Source organism: Bemisia tabaci, chromosome 7 (genome assembly GCF_918797505.1).
Source record: "Bemisia tabaci chromosome 7, PGI_BMITA_v3".
Classification (NCBI taxonomy): domain Eukaryota; kingdom Metazoa; phylum Arthropoda; class Insecta; order Hemiptera; family Aleyrodidae; genus Bemisia; species Bemisia tabaci.
Window position 1 is genome coordinate 36,268,314 of NC_092799.1, and position 20,801 is coordinate 36,289,114.

Consider the following 20,801-nt stretch of genomic DNA (forward strand, 5'->3'; position numbering starts at 1 on the left):
GCCATTTGATTATGAATGGATTTTCGATTAAATCGTTGATTTTGTTCTACACTGGTAAAAAAATCACATTGGATCTAGAGTCCAGACTCTTCAAAACATCGACAAGAAAAAGTACTCTTGATTCAATCAGAATCTAGCTTAAATCAAGAACCAAGCCTCTTAATTTAAGCGGATTTCGTTTTGATTCAAGCAAAAATCCGATTGAATCAAGAGCAGTCAATCAGCACATCCTCTGCTGGTACTTTGTCGTCCAGTATCTGACCATCGTCCGGTTTATGACCGTCATCAGCTACTTGGCCGTCATCCATGATTTACTATTTATAGCTGGAAAAGCACAAGATATAAATTCCTCAGACAGATAATTACAAAAACACGAAAGATATAAGAAGGTGAAATTAGAGACTTTCGCCGGGCGGGATGCTGAATGCCGAAACACAAAAAATGTTTTTGTTCTTAGTTCTTTCAAATTTCGCACGAGCAAACACAACAAAAAACACTGATATGGCGAATGATGAGTGTTGACGACTGAATACCGCTCATTGGCTAATGTAAATTTCATTTAAAATTTGCGCGGGAAATTCAAAATGACGCACGTTACATCCATCGAGCGCTCTCGATCTCACCCGAGATTACAAAAATTCAGTAATTTGGTACTTGTCATGATTCAGCAGGATTGTTGAGAACTCGAAACTGTAAGAATCTACTGTCTTTAACCTTTTTTTGACTTTATCAGGTTTATATGAACACAGCTTCAACAGGGGCGTAGCTAGGAAATTTTTCTGGGGGGGGGGGGGGGCATGGGACCACCTCTCGTGGTGAAGAGAGCGGGGGGTGGGTGGGGAATGGAGGATCCCGTTTTTCTGGGGAGGGCCACGAGATTTCTGGGGGGGGGGGGGCAGCCGCCCCCCCCCCTAGCTACGCCCATGAGCTTCAATTAGATTTGATTGAACGTTATCACTTGCGCTGCCTGTGCCGATTAGTGGGGGGCCATTCATGAAATACTTAACGCTCTATCCATTTCAAATCCGAAATTAATTCCCGTGTAATTTCCATCGTACACTGGAGAAAAACACATTGGATCTATAGTCCAGACTCTTGAAAACGTTGACAAGAAAAAGTACTCTTGATTCAATCGGATTTTTGCTTGAATCAAAACGAAATCCGCTTAAATTAAGAGGCTTGGTTCTTGATTTAAGCTAGATTCTGATTGAATCAAGAGTACTTTTTCTTGTCAACGTTTTCAAGAGTCTGGACTATAGATCCAATGTGTTTTTTTCCAGTGTACGATGGAAATTACACGGGAATTAATTTCGGATTTGAAATGGATAGAGCGTTAAGTATTTCATGAATGGCCCCCCACTAATCGGCACAGGCAGCGCAAGTGATAACGTTCAATCAAATCTAATTGAAGCTCATGGGCGTAGCTAGGGGGGGGGGGCGGCTGCCCCCCCCCCAGAAATCTCGTGGCCCTCCCCAGAAAAACGGGATCCTCCATTCCCCACCCACCCCCCGCTCTCTTCACCACGAGAGGTGGTCCCATGCCCCCCCCCCCCCCCCCAGAAAAATTTCCTAGCTACGCCCCTGTTGAAGCTGTGTTCATATAAACCTGATAAAGTCAAAAAAAGGTTAAAGACAGTAGATTCTTACAGTTTCGAGTTCTCAACAATCCTGCTGAATCATGACAAGTACCAAATTACTGAATTTTTGTAATCTCGGGTGAGATCGAGAGCGCTCGATGGATGTAACGTGCGTCATTTTGAATTTCCCGCGCAAATTTTAAATGAAATTTACATTAGCCAATGAGCGGTATTCAGTCGTCAACACTCATCATTCGCCATATCAGTGTTTTTTGTTGTGTTTGCTCGTGCGAAATTTGAAAGAACTAAAGAACAAAAACATTTTTTGTGTTTCGGCATTCAGCATCCCGCCCGGCGAAAGTCTCTAATTTCACCTTCTTATATCTTTCGTGTTTTTGTAATTATCTGTCTGAGGAATTTATATCTTGTGCTTTTCCAGCTATAAATAGTAAATCATGGATGACGGCCAAGTAGCTGATGACGGTCATAAACCGGACGATGGTCAGATACTGGACGACAAAGTACCAGCAGAGGATGTGATGGATATTTTGGTTGCCACCGACATTCATCTCGGATATGAAGAAAAAGATCCCGAGAGAGGTAACAGCACCTTTTTCACACCCAAAAAACACAAGTTCTATATTTCCAAAGAGAAAGTATACATTCCTATGACTGTTGTTCTCTCCCACACATTCTCAAATGTCAGCTTGGACCTAGTGTCTTCTAGGTCTCATTGTCAAGAAACCTCAGTCTTTAAGTTTTAATTTAGCTCTAATGCTTCTCTCATTATTGTGCAGTATTTTAGGGTTTGAATCCTTTCTCTAGCACATCCATGGAAGACTGCGCACTTGGAAGAAGCAGAAGTGACGCTAGGGTAATGGTTAAAGTACGGTAGCAAATCAATTCATCTTTAGTATTTCAGAAATCATTTAATCAGCTAAGCTATTGTCGCAAGTGGATCGGTGTTTGGCAACTCTCATGAGTCCAGATTTTGAAATCTCTTTGGAGCAGGAGTGATCTCTGTCTGTCAAGTACTTAAATTGACGATGTATGTAGTATTCAAGAGGCAGGCCCGTATACTCTTGCTTTGACGAGACACTCACACTGCTAGAACTTATGTCAGTTGTTTTGGCTGTTGCTTGCTTCCTAGTTGTAGACAACTGTACTGTCACCATTTGATGATGACTGATAAGGTTTTTTTGGTGTCCCCCCCTTCCCCCAATAACTGCTGAAAATAATCAAATTAGTCATAAAATCTGTGAAAATCCCTCAAATTAAGTGCTTTAAATTCTAATCGAATCTCTCAGACTGCCGTGGATCTAAAGCCTTCAATTCCCTTGTTACATTTTCAGACAACATCTGCAAATTATTGAGATAAAGTTGCAATTTTATCACCAATTTATTACACAAAGATCTCTCAAAAATATGGAAGCAATTTCCCTGGATGCTCTGGTGATAAAATTGCGATTCATCTCCAGCAATGAAATTCCTCTTTAATTGTGTTTTCATCTTAGTTAATTACTTGTAGCAATTTGTTCACCAAATATTTTGCTAAAATTTACTTCAATGAAATAGCGATTTTACGACAATTTTAAAGTCTTTTGGATAACTTACAGCGTCAGCAAAATTGGAAGAATCTATCAATCAAAATGCAACGATTATTGCCTCTTAGACATGGGCTTATGATGAATTTGCTCTTTGATATTTGCAGGTGATGACAGTTTCATTTCATTTGAAGAAATATTAAAAATTGCGCAGTCCAGAGGAGTAGATCTTATGCTCCTGGGTGGTGATTTATTTCACGACAGTAAACCCTCAGCACAGTGTATCCATAAGTGCTTAAAGTTACTGCGGCAATACTGCTTAGGTGACAGGTAAGTGTTAAACCCTTGATGCTAACTGTGCAAGTGCAGGACGTCTCTTTTTTCAAATATATTAGTTTTTGTATCGCCAACTGTTTAAATCAAGAAACAGAGTGCGAAACTATCAAACGCAGGAACAGAAGGCGAATGGCTCATGTAGGATGTCAATGGAGTTTCTAAAGCAAGTGTCTCAGAGTCAGGCAATGTAGGAACTCAGGATCTTTTTTGGGACCTTCGGATGCTGAAATCTTTTCTTGCCTCCGCTGGGCTGAAAAATAGAAAATATCTCTGAGAATATCTCGTTTAAGAAAGTCTGGATAACTGAAGAATTGACACTCTAAAGAACTAGTGTTTCTTAAGTACTAAAACTCAGAAAAAGATTCGTTTGATCAATGGGCCCAAAATGAGCCTCCCTGTACTCTCTCTAAATCAGCGACTTAAAGATGGCGAAAGAAAGAAGGACAGGTGATATATGAGACAATCGAGAGGGATAAATTGAAGATTGGAAAATGGAGCAATACAATTGGCATAGAACGAAAATCGAAGAGAATGGGGACAGTGAGCCTATGTAAAATACATCACAGTAGATCTCTCTGCAAATGGTTTGCGCAGGTCAGATCGATTAGAAAAGAGTGTTGCTATTCCTTTTTCATACTAAGTACCCAGCGTATCTTTAATTTTCATGGAATGTTACCAAAACTTGTCAGGTCAGGGATATTTTAGACAATTTCATTGTCTGAATTATGTGGCAACCCTATTCAAAGGACTACAATAATTGAAGAAGCTGCAGCCGCTTTCGTATTTTAATGCTATAATGTCATTGTAAATCTTCCAATTTTTTTCATTTTTCAAACCCCACTTTCATTTTTTTAAATTTTTTAGTTCAAAAAATTTGGAATCTAAGTCTTAGGACTTGTTGAAGGACATTGGTGCATCTTGCAGGAGCAAAATTTATGTACCAAAGTATTTTATTTTGCTTGTGCATCTACTTTACCTCAACATACTTTCTTGAAATCTCGTTTACTTATTGTTTGTCATCCTATGTAAATATTTTTTACAGCAAGTTCTGCCCCTCCCCTGCATTTCACTCTTGAGGCACCATTTTTCGAGCAAAAACTATGTGGCAATTCAGAGACGTTTTTATAATATTATTGCATTCAATAATGTTTCAGGCCCATCCGTGTGGAATTTTTAAGTGATCAGTCTGAAAACTTCCGCCATTGTGACTTTCCTGTCGTCAATTATGAGGATCCCAACTATAGCATATCCCTTCCTGTTTTTTCTATTCACGGAAATCACGATGATCCCAGTGGTAAGAACCAAATCTAGTTGATACTACATTACTTCAAGTTTAAAGCCGATTCGCAGCTTTTCAGAATCCACCAAGTTGCCTCCAATTTTTCACCTGTTTCGCAAACTTATATATATTTCAATATGGATGATTCCATACTTTCGAAATTGAAACTAAGTAGAATAAATCTTCCAGCCTTGTTACTGTTTTTATAAATTTTGTTGAGAAGGTCACACCCTTAAATTTGTCATGTTCCTATTAACTATTGTTTTTTAATTAATTGGTCGTTTAAAATTTGAATTGAGTCTCAATACACTTTTACTAAACTTTTATGAAAGTCCAACATTCGATCCCAACTCCCTATTCCTTCCCCTATACTTTTTAATGTTGCAAAAATGAAATCATACGATTAATGTTTTCAACTTTTTTAGAAACTTATATCATTAAAATTTAAAGAACTTTTGTTCAGGTACGCAGAAATTTCCTTACCCTGCGACCAGCCTAGTCGTGTGAAATGAGAGAACCCCCACGAAAACAGGACAAAACAGGGGAACTTCTTGTGAATTACAGCATTTTAGAGATTAAAAAATTCAATTTTCTTGGTAAAGATTTTTTCTTTTCCTCCCTAAGTCTTCACCAGAGAGTGATCGTGAATTTCGTTTAAAAATGGGGGAAAGTTGCTTGAAATGTAGGAAGAGCAATTTAATTAGGTGGAAGGCTCGAAATTTTCTATACTTCTGACTTCGCTATTTACTTTAAAACCAAGTAAAAAAAGGTCCCAAAAGTACTGCAATAATTCTAATTCTGAGAATACAAATAAGGATACTGACTTGCATTTTAAACAGGCATTTAGATAATCTGGCTATAATTTTAACAAGGCCTCTCTGAGCTCAATTTTTCAAAAATTTGCAGAGCTATAGTTTTTTCATAAAATAATGTGTTGTTGCTGCCCATAAAATATTTCAGGTATATATTTAAAGTAAAAAACAAGGAGTCGGAAGTTAATCAGTCTTTAGAAATAGATTCACCAAATATCACCATATTAACGGTGCTTATTTTTCTTTTCCTCAAAATACCTGTCTTTGCTTTGAAAACATCGGCTTATCAGTTCAGAATATTCTATCAGAATTAGTTTTTACAAATTCTTCTCTGATCTTAAAGAAAACAGGGACCGCTGTTTTGATTTCTCCTTTTAAAAGAGACCAGCTCAATAAGATGCTTACTTTTTGAGTTTTAGCACTGATTTGGTTAATCTTAGGACATTCCGCGTGCAGCTGGGAATTTTCTAACTTCACAAGACAGGCAGAAAAAAGTAGCGGAAGCTGTTACCTTTTAAGCAGCTTATTCCTGTTTTTCTTTGAATTACACATTTTTTTCTTTTTTTCCCCCTCCAGGGTATGGGCGGATGAGCACATTAGACATTATGAGCGTCACAAATTTGGTAAATTATTTTGGCAAGTGGACAGATCTGAAGAATGTTGAAGTATCGCCGCTCTTACTACGAAAAGGGAAAACAAAAGTTGCCGTGTATGGTTTAAGCCACATCAAAGATGATCGGTTAGCCCGATTGTTTAGAGATCAAAACGTAAGTTTGCCTCCATACTTTTGGACCCTGAGACATTGCCAACAGGTTTTATGATCAGCAAAAAGTAATAAATCATTTTGTCTGAAAAATCGCTCCAGAGAAGAAAAATTGATTGTACCTAAGTACTCTTAACCTAATTTTTCAGAATTTGTGCAAAAAACCAGGCTGATGGGCAATATTCTTAATAAATACATTGAGACGTCGATAATCTGCTGGATTATAACTTACGAATTATAACTATACAATGAGGGGAAGGACTCCTCTTCCCTATACAGTTTAAATTTTTCCCTCAAATTTTTCACACTTATCATCAAAATAATGGTAAAGTATCTGCTCATTTTTGTGGAAAGCCTTTAAAGAATTATAAGATTTCAATTCAGTCTTGTTATTTGTCACTTCAAGAAAAGGTAATTACATTATATGGAACTTGTTGAAAAATGAGTAGGTTCTGTTGCAAATCATAGGAAACTATGAAAGGGTAAGAAAAGGCTAAAAACAGCTATGCTCTGTCAAGATGTTACTATGTAAAATCTCATCATGTTATTAATGTTTTTATCCTCAAAAAATTTCTTTTTACGCCCATCTGAATTGAAAAACAATGGCGTCCACAAATCTGGAAAACCTCGAAAAGCCTGGGAAAAATCTTTTCCGTCCAAAAATATCCTTGTGCAGTTTGTTTTTTATTTCATTATCTGTTCAAAAAAATCACTCAACTTTTTCAAAAATTAGTGACATCAAGGTAATCACTGCATTTTACCTCTATTTTTTGATACATCATGGATTTATGATGCGCTAACTATTTTTTACCATTGATGCATCTCATCCAGGTGAAATTTTATCAGCCACAATGGGAAGCAGAAAGTTGGTTCAACATCTTCATGTGTCATCAGAATCGCGCACAACGTGGAGTGCTTAAATATTTACCAGAGGAAGCCATCCCACCGTTCATTGATTTTGTTATTTGGGGTCATGAACATGAATCCCGTATAAGGTTAGAATTCAATGAAGTAGGACGCTTCCACGTAACGCAGCCAGGTAAATTAGTGCTTTTGGTTTCATTGGTAGGACGTCATGGTAATTACTGTTTCTTTCTTTTTCCCTCCGAGTAAATCATCAAGCAAAAAAGGAAACCAAAGGTTAGTAAATTAGTGCATGTTCTTCTCCGTTTAATATCCTCCCATTGTGCAAAAAATTGACTTTTTTCTGTAAGTATCAAATCTGAACTTACAAGAAGCCACTTACAACCTTATAATCTTTTTGTGAGCAACGTATTAGTACTGCAATGAAACTGGTTTCAAAGATCTTATCAAAACTAAAAAACACAAGATAATGGGTAACCAAGGCTAAAACAACAAATCAAAAAGCCTGGGATGTTTCCGGGTGGTACCTGGTTTTTACAAATTGCTATTTAGTCTTTTTTTTTTTTTTTTTTGTCACAGGTAGTCCAGTTGCAACATCACTCTGTGAAGGAGAATCAAAACCAAAACATGTGGGGTTGTTGCAAGTTTATCACCCTGAAGGTGCCAAAGCCCCGAAAAGCCGATTTTTTCCCATCAAGTTGCGATCTGTGCGTCCGTTTGTCTTTGACACTGTTGTTCTTTCTGAGGAAAATCTAGATGACAGAATAGGAACTGTTAATGAAAATGTGAGTCCCATCATTAATTCCTGATATGAGTCGGAAATTGTTGTTGGTGAATCCCTGCCTGTGCCCAAATCTCAAATGAAGAATTAAACAGTTAACAGGAAAGGGTAACATCAAATCTAATGTATGGTAAGCTTCACGAAAATTTGTCCATTCAGTATGGCCAGATTAGCTGTGTTTTGACACCTCTCTATCCTTGGTTGTAAACCAGGTGTGCAAAAACTTCTAGACAACGCATCCGGGCAGGTTGTGTGTGAAAATGGGAAGGCCCCGAAAACGGTGTCCTAAAATGGGACTGCTGGCAAAATCGTGGGTTTCTTCTCCCGAACTGCTGTAAAAGTAACATGTTTTTCGTAAAGCCGTTGTAAAAATCACCTGTTTTTGCAAAATTGCAGTATTTGATATGTACGGTCATAAGAAAGTCATTATTTGGAAATTTCTCAGGAAAAAGACTGGTCTTTAAAATGTGATGGCCGATTTGAAAAATGGGGAGGCTAGGAACTTTCTGCCTCCCGTTGTGAAATTTTTATCTCTGCTTTGGACCCTTTCACTAAAAATTGCCTAATTTAGCTATGGCTCACCTCTGTTCCAAATTTGTCGTAAAAAAATCTTTAATTCATTCAAACTTAGATGGTAGCAATAATGAATAAATTAAAGTTTGCATTACAGTTAAAGAAAAATTATGGACTTATTTGTTTTATGTTGTTAGTGGTTCGACATGACACCTCTCATCCCTTACGAGACCGAAAAGCAAAAGTGGACACACCCTCCTGTTGGTTTCAGTGTTGTTAACTTTTTAAAGCTTTGGTTATGATTTTCGACTAATCATCACCTTTGTTTGAGTCGTCAATTTTCATTTCTGTTTTTAACTTGCAGGTTGAGGCTTTCTTAAAAGACAAAGTTGAAGAAATGATTGAGATAGCACAAGAACAGATAACAGGTTTGTACTTGTATGGTATAGACATTCAACATTGCTGCAATGGATCCCCTCCTCTTCTAAAGAAAATAACAAATGAGTTTGTCTCTTGTTCGCGCTAGAGTTTTGCAGAAAGAAACGCTCATGTCTCGTTTTTTGACAAGGTTTTTCCAGTCTAATGGGAGTAATTTTGTGAAAATGAGCTGGTTGATAGAATATTCCCTGAGTATATAGGGCTCCATAAAATTAAAATTATAATTTTACGGAGTAAGTCAGAGAGATAACATAGCTCCTGTAGAACAGAAAATTCATGAGCTTGTGAAGGTTTGTGAAGGTTGTGAAGGTCCTCTTAAGGTTTTTTTTTTCCAACCAAAGATAAAACAACCTTGATAGCGCCCTGATTCTTCTAAAGTTCTTTGCACAAGTGGCACCTTTGATGAGTGAGAAAATTTTCCAAAAAAGAGGTCATTTTGAGGCTGAAAATAAGATTATGGCTGATTTTTGTTCCAAAGAATTTTCTGTACCTTTGACGGAAACCATCTGCCTTTATTAAATACTTTTTTCCACTTTTTTACTTTCATGACTATCATTTCACACTGTCTTATCCCATTTAAAAAGTAATTGTGTAAGGTTGAAGAATATAAAATGTAATAATTGTAAGAGGATGGTTCCTGTAAGTAGATCGATATGATAAAATACTCTAATGGCAGAAGATAGATGTGCTTTAGAGTCAGCCAATGGTAAAGCCAGAAATTCCTGCAAGTTTTTATTGATGTTGTCCAAAAATTGTATTATAGGTTTAAATTTACCTGAAATTTAATCTGGGAAGTGTGTACTTTCCTTTCTAATTTCGTCTTTTATTCCTGAAAATTATAGGTTATGATAAACAACCAACTTTACCTTTGATTCGATTGCGAGTTGAATGGAGCGAAGAAGAGCAGCTCTTAAATCCAATGAGGTTTGGGCAGGTTTACTACCAAGGTTCTGTCGCAAATCCTGACAACATACTGTTATTCCGGAAAGAAAAAACCAATCGGAAGGTAAAAGAGGAAGCAATAGACAAGGACGTCATAGAGGGTATTTTAGATGAAGAAATCGAGGTAAGTCCCTCGTGGAACTCTTCTTCCTAGGATCATCTGCCAAGATCACATTGCATGTTCATTTCTGTGACTATCCAAAAATTTATGCGATTGAATCTGATACATTTTAGTATTGTATTCGGCAGTTTTCATTTTTGTTGGTTCATAATAATTAATTCTTTCAGTTATCTGACGTGGTTGAAATTGAGTTTTTGGTCTTAAACAAGCTAATTGACAAGGAGATGGGTCATTCCACGTCAACTGTGCCAGGCTCGGAACCCGACCCCCTCCGATTTGGCTGAAAATTGGTATACGGGGTCCTTACATCATTATAAGAAACTAATTTGAAGGGTTTTCCCATCCGACGCCCCGTTCGCGAGATATCGACCCCCAAAGATAGGGTGAATTTTAGAGATATTCAAAAAAGCCCGTTTTAGCGATTCTCATTTCCTCGACTTCCCTCTCTTTGACTCTCCATAGCGAGACTCTGTATCAATCCATCATACTTTGAAAGAGTGTTTCTAGACCAGTTTTTTATGTAGATTCTGAATATGCCATCGAAATTTAGTTAAACATTATTTAAATGGCCGTAATTTAGGATTTTTTAAAATTTACTATTTTTTCGCCATTCAATGTTCAAACTGAATTATCTAAAAAACAGTCACTCCGATTTTCGATTTTTTTTTTATACTTCAAGCTTAAGATATATACTTTAGGTTGATATACTTTTTTGAATAGTTATCGGACGGTTAAGGGCCTAAAAAAATTCAAATAGGCCAAAAAAGGTCAAAAATTTGAAAAAAAAGACGATTTTTTACACTTTAATCCAAATATTTCGATAATGAACACTTCAATTAACGATGTTTTCCCCCAGTTTACCCTCTAAGATGTATAAAATAAGACTATCGACGCTATCCATACATTTACCGATCGATTAACGGCCTGATGGAAACCGGAAACCGACCGAAAATCCTCGAAATTGACGCATAAAGACGATTTTTCACACCGTAACCGATGCTTTCCATAGATTGTAACTGCAATTTCCAATTTTCTCTCTCTATTTCAACCTTTAGGTATAAACTTTCGAGTAATAAACACCTACTAACGTGCATCGATGGGGCACGGATCTAAACGGAAATGAAAACCGGCCGGAAATGCTCGAAAATGACGGAAAAAGGCGATTTATTGCATAGTCAGGGAAGCATGTGTTCGAAAATTACGTCCCGTTTGCACGTTTGTGATGCAAGTTTACTCCTTCATTTTGGTCCCTAGAATGAGAAAATCTTTGGTGGACTATCCGATTTTGATGCCAAGGCCCCAAAAACAAGATGGCGGCCAAAATGGAGGCTGAAATTGAAATGTTGGTGAAACGGCACAAAACGTCAAGAGAGGTGTCGATCCTCATGTTTTTTGAATCGTAGATTCCAAAAAAATTGTCATACAGACCCCTCGACCCACGGAAATGACCAAAATCCAAGATGGCGGCCGATTTTGGCTCTTTAGTGGCTAAAACGTCAAATGAGGAGCAAAGAGAGGAGTAAACACTCCAGATATCCGTTTTCGGGGTCACCGATTCCAAAAAAATAGGAGCAAAAAACATCTCATGCCAAATGGTACTGATTTGGACCATGCAAAGGCCGAACACTCGGCAGTCATTCTGATTAGAGTGTTCAGATACACTCTAATCAAAATCATTTTCCGATTCAGTATCTATTACTAGCATTATTCATTTTTTTTTTTTAGGACCGGTACCTCATCAGAATGTGGGTAAATTTGTTCTCAACTGCGCAATAACGCTATTCCGATGTTTTGAGCCACTGAATCTGAAAATTGCGTTTATAATTCCCTACCACCCCTCAGTCTTCTAGAAAACTGACCAGGATAATGACAATTTTTCCGGGCGGAATCGACTTTTCCAGAAAATCGGCCTGTTGCAAACTTTTGCTGGATCAAAAATAAGAGTTGGTAGGTACTATAGAAATGTCTCAAAAATCACAATAAGCGGATCGGCAAAGTCTCAAATGTACTCCTTACTTCACAATTTGCATAAAAAATTTGCGTTTTTTTGAGCTTCCCGCCTCAAAAATGATACCACGGCACAGGTGAACGTTTCGTTAGAGGAGTCATATTCCATCCAACCCCTGCTTACAAGGATACTACGCAATATTCAACATAGCTGACGCCAATCCACCAAAACGCTTGAGATGGGACGATGATTCTAACCACTTGATAACAATCGGCGTGTTTACATTCACATTTTTCTCGCGTTGACAGATATCTGCCGTGATTGACCTCATGCTCTCCTCAACTTGCGCGCGGAAGCGTCTGCCATGTTGAGGAGGGATGGAACGGAACGACTCCTCTAACGAAATGTTCACCTGTGCTGTGGTATCGTTTTTGAGGCGGGCAGCTTAAAAAAACGAACTCTTGTGCAATCACCACTTGGTCATCAGCAAATCCGAGAAACTGACAAAGGGAGGAAAGCACTGAGTTGGAGGATGGGCAGCAGATCAAAGGCTGCGCGCACTACAGGTACTTGGGGGGGGGGGGTGCGGTTGATCCAGGATGGAAGAACGGATCAAGGGATCAAGGAAACCAACATCCAAGCAAAGCAGGCCACAGCGATGTTCAATGGAATCCTCTGGGATCCGCGGATTTCCAAAGAGAACAAGAGAAAAATTTACAGAATTGAAGTCAAAAGTATTCTTACATATGACAGTGAAGTTCTGCAGCTGAAGGAACGGACCCAAGGGATGCTGAAAGCTACGAAGATAGATTTCTGGAGGAGGTGGCTGTAGGAATTTTTAGAAACGATGGGGTTCGCAATGAAAGAGTGCGGCATGATCATGGGAGTCGAAAATGACATCGTATTCGACGACATGATCAGACAGCTTGACTGGTATGGCTATGTCAATAGAATGACGGACGAAGGACTGCCAAAGAAGATGCTTGATTGGGTATTCCTCCCAGGAGGAGACGAGGTGGATGCCCAGTGAAAGGGTCGCGACATAAGGTTTTAGAAGGAATGAGGGAAAGTGAACTCCCTGAAAGGCTTTTCGAGGATCGGGAACTTTGCTCCGCATTTGACGTTTTAACCATTCAGGAGCCAAAATCGCCGCCATTTTGGAATTTGTGCATTTCCGTGGGTCGAGGGGTCCCGATTATAGAGTGTTTCTGAACACTCTAATCAGAATGACTGCCGAGTTCGGCCTTTGCATGGTCCAAATCAGTACCATTTGGCATGAGATGTTTTTTGCTCCTATTTTTTTGGAATCGGTGACCTCGAAAACGGATATCTGGAGTGTTTACTCCTCTCTTTGCTCCTCATTTGACGTTTTAGCCACTAAAGAGCCAAAATCGGCCGCCATCTTGGATTTTGGTCATTTCCGTGGGTCGAGGGGTCTGTATGACAATTTTTTTGGAATCTACGATTCAAAAAACATGAGGATCGACACCTCTCTTGACGTTTTGTGCCGTTTCACCAACATTTCAATTTCAGCCTCCATTTTGGCCGCCATCTTGTTTTTGGGGCCTTGGCATCAAAATCGGATAGTCCACCAAAGATTTTCTCATTCTAGGGACCAAAATGAAGGAGTAAACTTGCATCACAAACGTGCAAACGGGACGTAATTTTCGAACACATGCTTCCCTGACTATGCAATAAATCGCCTTTTTCCGTCATTTTCGAGCATTTCCGGCCGGTTTTCATTTCCGTTTAGATCCGTGCCCCATCGATGCACGTTAGTAAGTGTTTATTACTCGAAAGTATATACCTTAAGGTTGAAATAGAGAGAGAAAATTGGAAATTGCAGTTACAATCTATGGAAAGCATCGGTTACGGTGTGAAAAATCGTCTTTTTGCGTCAATTTCGAGGATTTTCGGTCGGTTTCCGGTTTCCATCAGGCCGTTAATCGATCGGTAAATGTATGGATAGCGTCGATAGTCTTATTTTATACATCTTAGAGGGTAAACTGGGGGAAAACATCGTTAATTGAAGTGTTCATTATCGAAATATTTGGATTAAAGTGTAAAAAATCGTCTTTTTTTTCAAATTTTTGACCTTTTTTGGCCTATTTGAATTTTTTTAGGCCCTTAACCGTCCGATAACTATTCAAAAAAGTATATCAACCTAAAGTATATATCTTAAGCTTGAAGTATAAAAAAAAAATCGAAAATCGGAGTGACTGTTTTTTAGATAATTCAGTTTGAACATTGAATGGCGAAAAAATAGTAAATTTTAAAAAATCCTAAATTACGGCCATTTAAATAATGTTTAACTAAATTTCGATGGCATATTCAGAATCTACATAAAAAACTGGTCTAGAAACACTCTTTCAAAGTATGATGGATTGATACAGAGTCTCGCTATGGAGAGTCAAAGAGAGGGAAGTCGAGAAAATGAGAATCGCTAAAACGGGCTTTTTTGAATATCTCTAAAATTCACCCTATCTTTGGGGGTCGATATCTCGCGAACGGGGCGTCGGATGGGAAAACCCTTCAAATTAGTTTCTTATAATGATGTAAGGACCCCGTATACCAATTTTCAGCCAAATCGGAGGGGGTCGGGTTCCGAGCCTGGCACAGTTGACGTGGAATGACCCAGATACAAACCTATTTTTTTTTGGCAAGAATAGAATGTGCATGTAGTTTTTTGCATTTTTTTTTTTTTTTTATCAACTGAATCACAGTGTTTCACAAATAAAATTGAAAATTCACCACGCTGGCAAAAACAGAGCCTGAAATGGCTATTTTTCAGTCTTTCTTTGGTAGTTTCTATCGTCCAAATTTTTCGATATTTGCCGTGGCTCTTGCTTCAAATCGCCAGATAATAGGAGCATTATTGTGTTTATTTTAGTATTTTCATCAGGATTTATAATGATTGTGATAAAACAATGTTGCCATTGTTCTCAACATCTAGTATACAATAGTTCAACGAAAGGAGTACAAAATCTCACTTGAATTTTTCAGGATGTACAAAGTGTAGTAGAAAGATACTTCACAGAAGTCGATCCTTCTAAACAGTTGAAAGTTTTGTCCCTGAAGGGTCTAGGAGAGGCTGTATCACGCTTTGTGGACAAAAAAGACAGAACTGCAGTCATCGATCTCACCAAGTAAGCATCTATTATTTCAAATGTGAGTGAAAGTGAGAAACAACGTATCGCCATTTGCGATGTTGCATAGTTTCTGTCATACTTTATTTTTCCTTTGGAAAGCTAGTCAACGTTTTCTCTTGAATACTCTCTTGATTTTTCTTCTCAGTCAGCTGAGTATACTGTATACATCTCAAGCAATAATGTCGCATTGTTTCCTTCCGAAAAGATAAATAGTTGTGAAAATTTTGAAACATAGCAATGGAGATACATCATTTCCAACTTTGGCCATCAAAATATATTGCAAATTATATCTGTAAAGCTAATAGAAAGATTTAAGTTTCAAAGAATTGACATAAAATAAAAAACAGCGATAAAACGACCAACAAAAAAATCAAACGTTTCACACAGGGTGCAATAGTAGGCCCAATAATATTTTATGAGTATCAACACAGGATCTAAAGAGAATCTACGATCATCTGTGATGGCCTGTCAAGCTTTGACACCTGACGTCTCGAGGAAAGCACACTCTGTGGAAATCTTTTCGGGAGAAAATATCGGTGGTTAGAAAATGCTTAAGTTAGCAAGTGCGACTGTGTCGTGATGTTTCTCTGTTTGATCGCCTACATTTATTCACGTTCTTAATTAATTTTACAGTCATCAGATCAACAAAACGGTTAAATTCATGAAAGAACGAGACGATGTGAATGAAGAAAATCTCCTTGAAATGCTTGAAGAGTACAGACTGGCTAGATTGGCAAGAGCCCAAGAAGAAATGAAAGAGGTATGTAAACAAACTATTGGGACTGTGCAAACCTTGAATTTTTCATCTAATCCTGAACAACGGTGCAAATCTTTTGACTTAAATGAAAGGTTTTTATTACACAGATTTAATTAAAAATTTGAGAATTTGTCCATAATATGATCTTATGCAGTTTGCTGATTTAATGTATCGGTTGATCTAATGAGGAAGCTTTAATAAATTGATTACATTAATATCGGAACAGCATTTCAAGACCCAGAACAAGACTGAAATTGTGAAGACTCCATGTACCATCAGATTTTTTGTGTATTTTGTAAGTGAAATCAATTATTTTATCTGACCGAGTTGCTGACCCTCTAAAGAGCTTGGATCAAGCAGCTCAAGGTATTCATGAAATTAGTGATTACACTGCAGAATTCTTCTCACAATCTGCATACAAATGCAACCACTTTTACCATATTCAGGGAATACAAAAAGTACGGATACTTCTTGATATATTAAAAATGGTCGCAAGCATTGATATGGAGTTTGAAGGAAACTTCCTCAAACAAAAGTGGGCAAATATTTCGTGAAGGGTTGTGACCTCCCTGCGGGGATCACAACCCAGGGGCGTATAGACTTTCGAATAAGAACCTTCATCGTATGATATTTCATTGGAAAGAACATAAAAAATAAAACATTTTGCGCAACTTTTTCCCAAATGGCGGCTAGTTAAAGTAAAAAAGAAAATTTAGCAAAATAAAACATAATATTTGTATTAAAATATAATCTCCAGGCACAAGACATGTTGGATGGTGAGGACCGCACAGTAGAAAACTTCAAAATGGAGAGCGATCATGAAGAAAATGGCAATGATCTTGACGTGAACGGGGATGATCAACCTCATATCATCGTTACGCTGCCGACGAGAGGTCGTGGAAGTAGAGGCAGAGGACGCGCCAAAGCAGAAGTGCCAGCGTCAACTGGCAGAGGTCGTGGCAGAGGGCGAGGCTCCCGAGGTGGTGCGACAACTCCAAGAGCTGCAGTAAGTGAAAGTTTCGTTCCCTCATTAACTCAATCTCAATGTTTGCTCAGGGTTTATGATGATCCGAAGAGTCCTTGAATTTTTTTTTTCTAATTTTTAAGTCTTTACATTTTTCTACAAAGATGGTATTTTTTCCTGTGCAAGATAGAGACCTCTCTTTATCCCTAATGTCCAATGTGCAGAGCAGGGGGGTTTATTTAGGAATAGACCTTTGGTGAGAGACTTGCTGAAAGCGTACCTCACACCCTCTGTATAATTTCTTTGCCCACTCCAAACTCTCTTCAACCAAGATTCTCAAAAGTAAAGCAATGCTTTACCGAAGAATCTAAAAATAGCATAAAAAATGAAAAATATTGATCATAAAAATACTTCGTTTTACCATAGAAATCCTTGTAAGTCCCCTGCCCATTGGGTTTGAAAAGCTGTCATGAGCCCTATTGCTTGATTTTTAATGTAAATGCATTTGAACTTATGCCAGAGTATGAAGTCAAACGCAGAGAACATCAAACTTTGCCAGTAAAGAACAACTGAAAATAAATACTGCAAAATTTTTCTTGTTCAGATAAAACTGGCCTTCCTTAAGAAAACTTCAGCATGCTTTTTTTTAATTGTCCTGTTAAATGTAGAAAACATTTCCCAAAATCGATATTTTTCCCGTACCTTCTAAAATTACTTTGAGCTTTGTGGAAGGGAACTCATAGGTTGAAAAGTCGAGTTCCTTCTTCTGTCTAATCTTACCAGAGAAAAAAATGTCTAGTGAAACTGAGCATAATGGAACAAAATGTAGCCTGTTTACAGTAAAAACTCATACCTAACAGAAAAAATGAGCATATTTTGCTATGCCTTGAATGAACCTGTTCATAACAAAATCTTATCGCTAAAGAAAAAAATTCATTTGCCCCTCGATATTCTGTTATGACTTGCTGGCTGTGAAGGTATTTGGATGAAAAATCTGCCACTATTGTGGAATTCAGCTTGGAGATTCCGTTTCTTAGCCCTGTTTTTCCTTCATCTCATTTTCATGAATCCTCGAAGTTTCATTGTACAAATACTGCAATAATCATTTGTCATAAATTTTCAGGCAAGGGGGATCCCCAAACTAACGCTTACTAGGTCACCACCAATGCGATCTCCAGTAAAATCTCCAGTGCGATCCTCTTCCAGAACGCCGAGCACAAGAATGTCCAACCGAGCGCGCATCACTTACGATGAATTTTCCGACTCTGATTAATGCACTCACTCGTCAACTTCTCAATTAACCGTTGCTGCAACTCTAAAAAATTTTGTAGCGTTCCTAATAGCACATCTTTATATTCAGGGTTCCAGATATTCTATAAGATGGTTTCCAATATATACTTTGCAATCATTTCTGAATCGTTAAACTTTTTTTTTAAAGATCCCAGGAAAATTAATCAGTTTTAAGTGTGTGTGATTTATTCCTGAAAATTTGATCACACAGTTTGAACTAAACGAGTGAAGCTCAGCCAAAGTGGGAATGGTAAATCAACTGCCAAAATTATTCAAAATCAAATGAACTCTACTGTTAATGTTATTTTGAACCACTTGATTAAATTTTGTACTTTCATTGGATGTACCACAAAATGATCTAATATTCGTACGCCTCAAAGAGACAAGATGTGCTATCCAGGGAGCAAGAAAAATCAACAAGATCTTCCCAAACAATAAATTCTTGCAAGTAATGAGAACGGACGTTTTGTCCATTCAAAAACCCTTTGGATGATGTAACGCAACAATTATTTTTCAGGGAGTAATATTATCTAAGTTTTGACAACCAAATTAACCATTCTGTCACTTGTGCAAGTTACTCATTCTGCCATGAGAAAAAACACTGAGTGAGTCCTTGAATTTTCAGAGAATCTTATTTGCGGTCTAATGCATTGTTCTAAAAATGTCAAAGAAAATATTCCTTAGTTTTAAATTTTTAATTTTTAAAAAAAGCCTTTAAGGAATTTAAATTTTTTTTAAAAAATTTTATTAGAAGGCATTTGGCTACATTTGAATATTCATGCACTATATACTCCTTTTGAGAAGGCGACTATCTCAAGAATTATCGTATACTCATCTTTATTTTCGTAGTTACCAGTTTTGTATTCCGCTCAGCATCCACATTTACGAGAGCACAAGTTAGTCATATTGATCTGAATTTTGTTCGTACATGTTTACTCTTGAATGTAGTTTGAATGATGGTTCCTGTTTTAATTACTTAAAGATGTGCTTGTATATTTCCTTCCTTTTAGATCTTTTTCAGAAAAAGAATGAAAGAATGGTCTACTTTTAAGAAATTCTATTGTAGATAGTTAAGCTATTAATAATAGACAGTTCATCACGTTGATTTAGGTATTCTTAGGATTAGTCGGTAACTTAATGTTTTCATCCTCGTTTTCTTCAGTCAGACTTCTGTTGTCTCTATTCAAAAGATGTGTTGTTTAAAACAAAATTTCAGAAAATTTAATAATTTTAGGTTGTAATTTTGCTGATTTTCTCTCATCTTGTAAATTTAGATATCGTGTTAGAACTAGAGCAGTGTAAATATAAATAGCTTTCCAAAAATGTTATTTCAACATACGTCATTTTGAATTTTTAATTTAAGATTGGCATCAAGTTATCTGTGTTGTTCGATGTCAAAATTTCCGGAAAATATGTTCGTAAGTAATCAGCTTGTTATGTTCTTTCCCGTACTATAAAGTAAACATCAAAAACAAAATCCTCCCGCAAATTTTCAGACACATCAACTACTTTCTAAATTTTATCTCAAAGGCAAGAAGTTGTTTAGGAGAAAATTCCTGTTTTTTTCTTTCCCGATCAATCGTTAAGTTTTATTTATTCATTTATTTTTCTAGCTCACAGCCGAGTAAATTGTTTAATTCCGCACACTTCTGGTAGTTACTGTTGATGATGCAAATGGAATCATTATCGTTGCTTCTAACCTGAGATTTTCGCAAACTTATTGCTTAAGTAGCTTTCCATATTTATGAAGCGAATGAATGAAGCAGAAAAATGAACACTGTTTACTTTTTTTGCAATTTACAAGGAATTAAATGAATACATTCAAATAAATTTCTTTAGTAGAGATTAAGACTCGCTGTTTAAAAGCTTTCAATTCATTTTCTTGTAGATCAGGATTTACAGGTAAAAACGTGTTGAATTTTCCTACATTCCCTGCAAATTTTTTTGATCATTTTGTAAAAAATCTCGGCCCTTTTGTTTCTTTTTGTCAGTGAATCTAAATTTTCAGCATTCCTTCCAGCAAGAAGTAAATCTAGCCCTCTATGTATTGTATGTATTTTTCCTGAATAAAATAGACTTTTATTCAACTTCAAGCTTTAAATCCAATAATGTGACGCATCTTCGTTGATTCTGTGTTTTAACACCTTCCTTTCTCTGCTCAGCTAACTCAGAAATAATGGGAAAAGGTTCCTCTATGAAAAGAGCCTAGGAGGACAGAACAACAAACCCTTAACTCAGGACTCAGGACCATGCATATTCTATTACTTGAGGCAAAATCTACAGAAATTTATACATCACTCGAAATGTTTTTGGGGGAGCAGAAAACAATAGAAAAAAAGCAGTGGTAAAATGAACTGAGTTTTTGGTTGAAACATCAAAACATATCAGATCAATCTAAAATCAGATAAGTGCTCAAAAAACTCCTTAAGTAGCTTGGTGGAAAACATTCTTAAACTTTAACCCAAAATTTTTTCCTGAGTTTAGTGTTATCATAAGCTTCCATTTAATCCTTCATCTGATGGCCTGAAACCAAACGAAAGAAGCCTCTTTTCGGTTAGGTTCTATGTTATTGAGGTCTGCAATATGCTTGGGTAACTGTTGAACTGAAAATAGATCAAAATTAAAAAAAAAATCCAAACATTTGTGAAGAACTTAAATTCTGCAACTTACATACACACACCCACCCATTAAAAAAAAAAAAAAAAAAAAAAAAAAAAAAAAAA

At 37.1% G+C, this 20,801-nt stretch overlaps 1 protein-coding gene across 1 annotated transcript; it reads left to right on the plus strand.

The window, feature by feature from the left end:
• Positions 1-1,887: 1,887 nt before the first annotated feature.
• mre11 (double strand break repair nuclease mre11) lies at positions 1,888-20,187 on the plus strand. The gene is made up of 12 exons (XM_019044093.2): positions 1,888-2,177; positions 3,289-3,451; positions 4,612-4,751; positions 6,125-6,315; positions 7,143-7,350; positions 7,755-7,960; positions 8,834-8,897; positions 9,750-9,973; positions 14,922-15,064; positions 15,701-15,827; positions 16,582-16,830; positions 17,912-20,187. The coding sequence occupies exons 1-12, from the start codon at positions 2,033-2,035 to the stop codon at positions 18,059-18,061; spliced, it is 2,010 nt and encodes a 669-aa protein (XP_018899638.2). The 5' UTR covers positions 1,888-2,032; the 3' UTR covers positions 18,062-20,187.
• The last annotated feature ends 614 nt before the right edge of the window (positions 20,188-20,801 follow it).

Coding starts and splice junctions, on each gene's coding strand:
- mre11 (XM_019044093.2), top strand. CDS start 2,033: ATGGATGACGGCCAAGTAGCTGATGACGGTCATAAACCGGACGATGGT. Junction 7,351..7,754: donor CTTCCACGTAACGCAGCCAG/GTAAATTAGTGC, acceptor TTTTTGTCACAG/GTAGTCCAGTTGCAACATCA. Junction 15,065..15,700: donor GCAGTCATCGATCTCACCAA/GTAAGCATCTAT, acceptor TTAATTTTACAG/TCATCAGATCAACAAAACGG.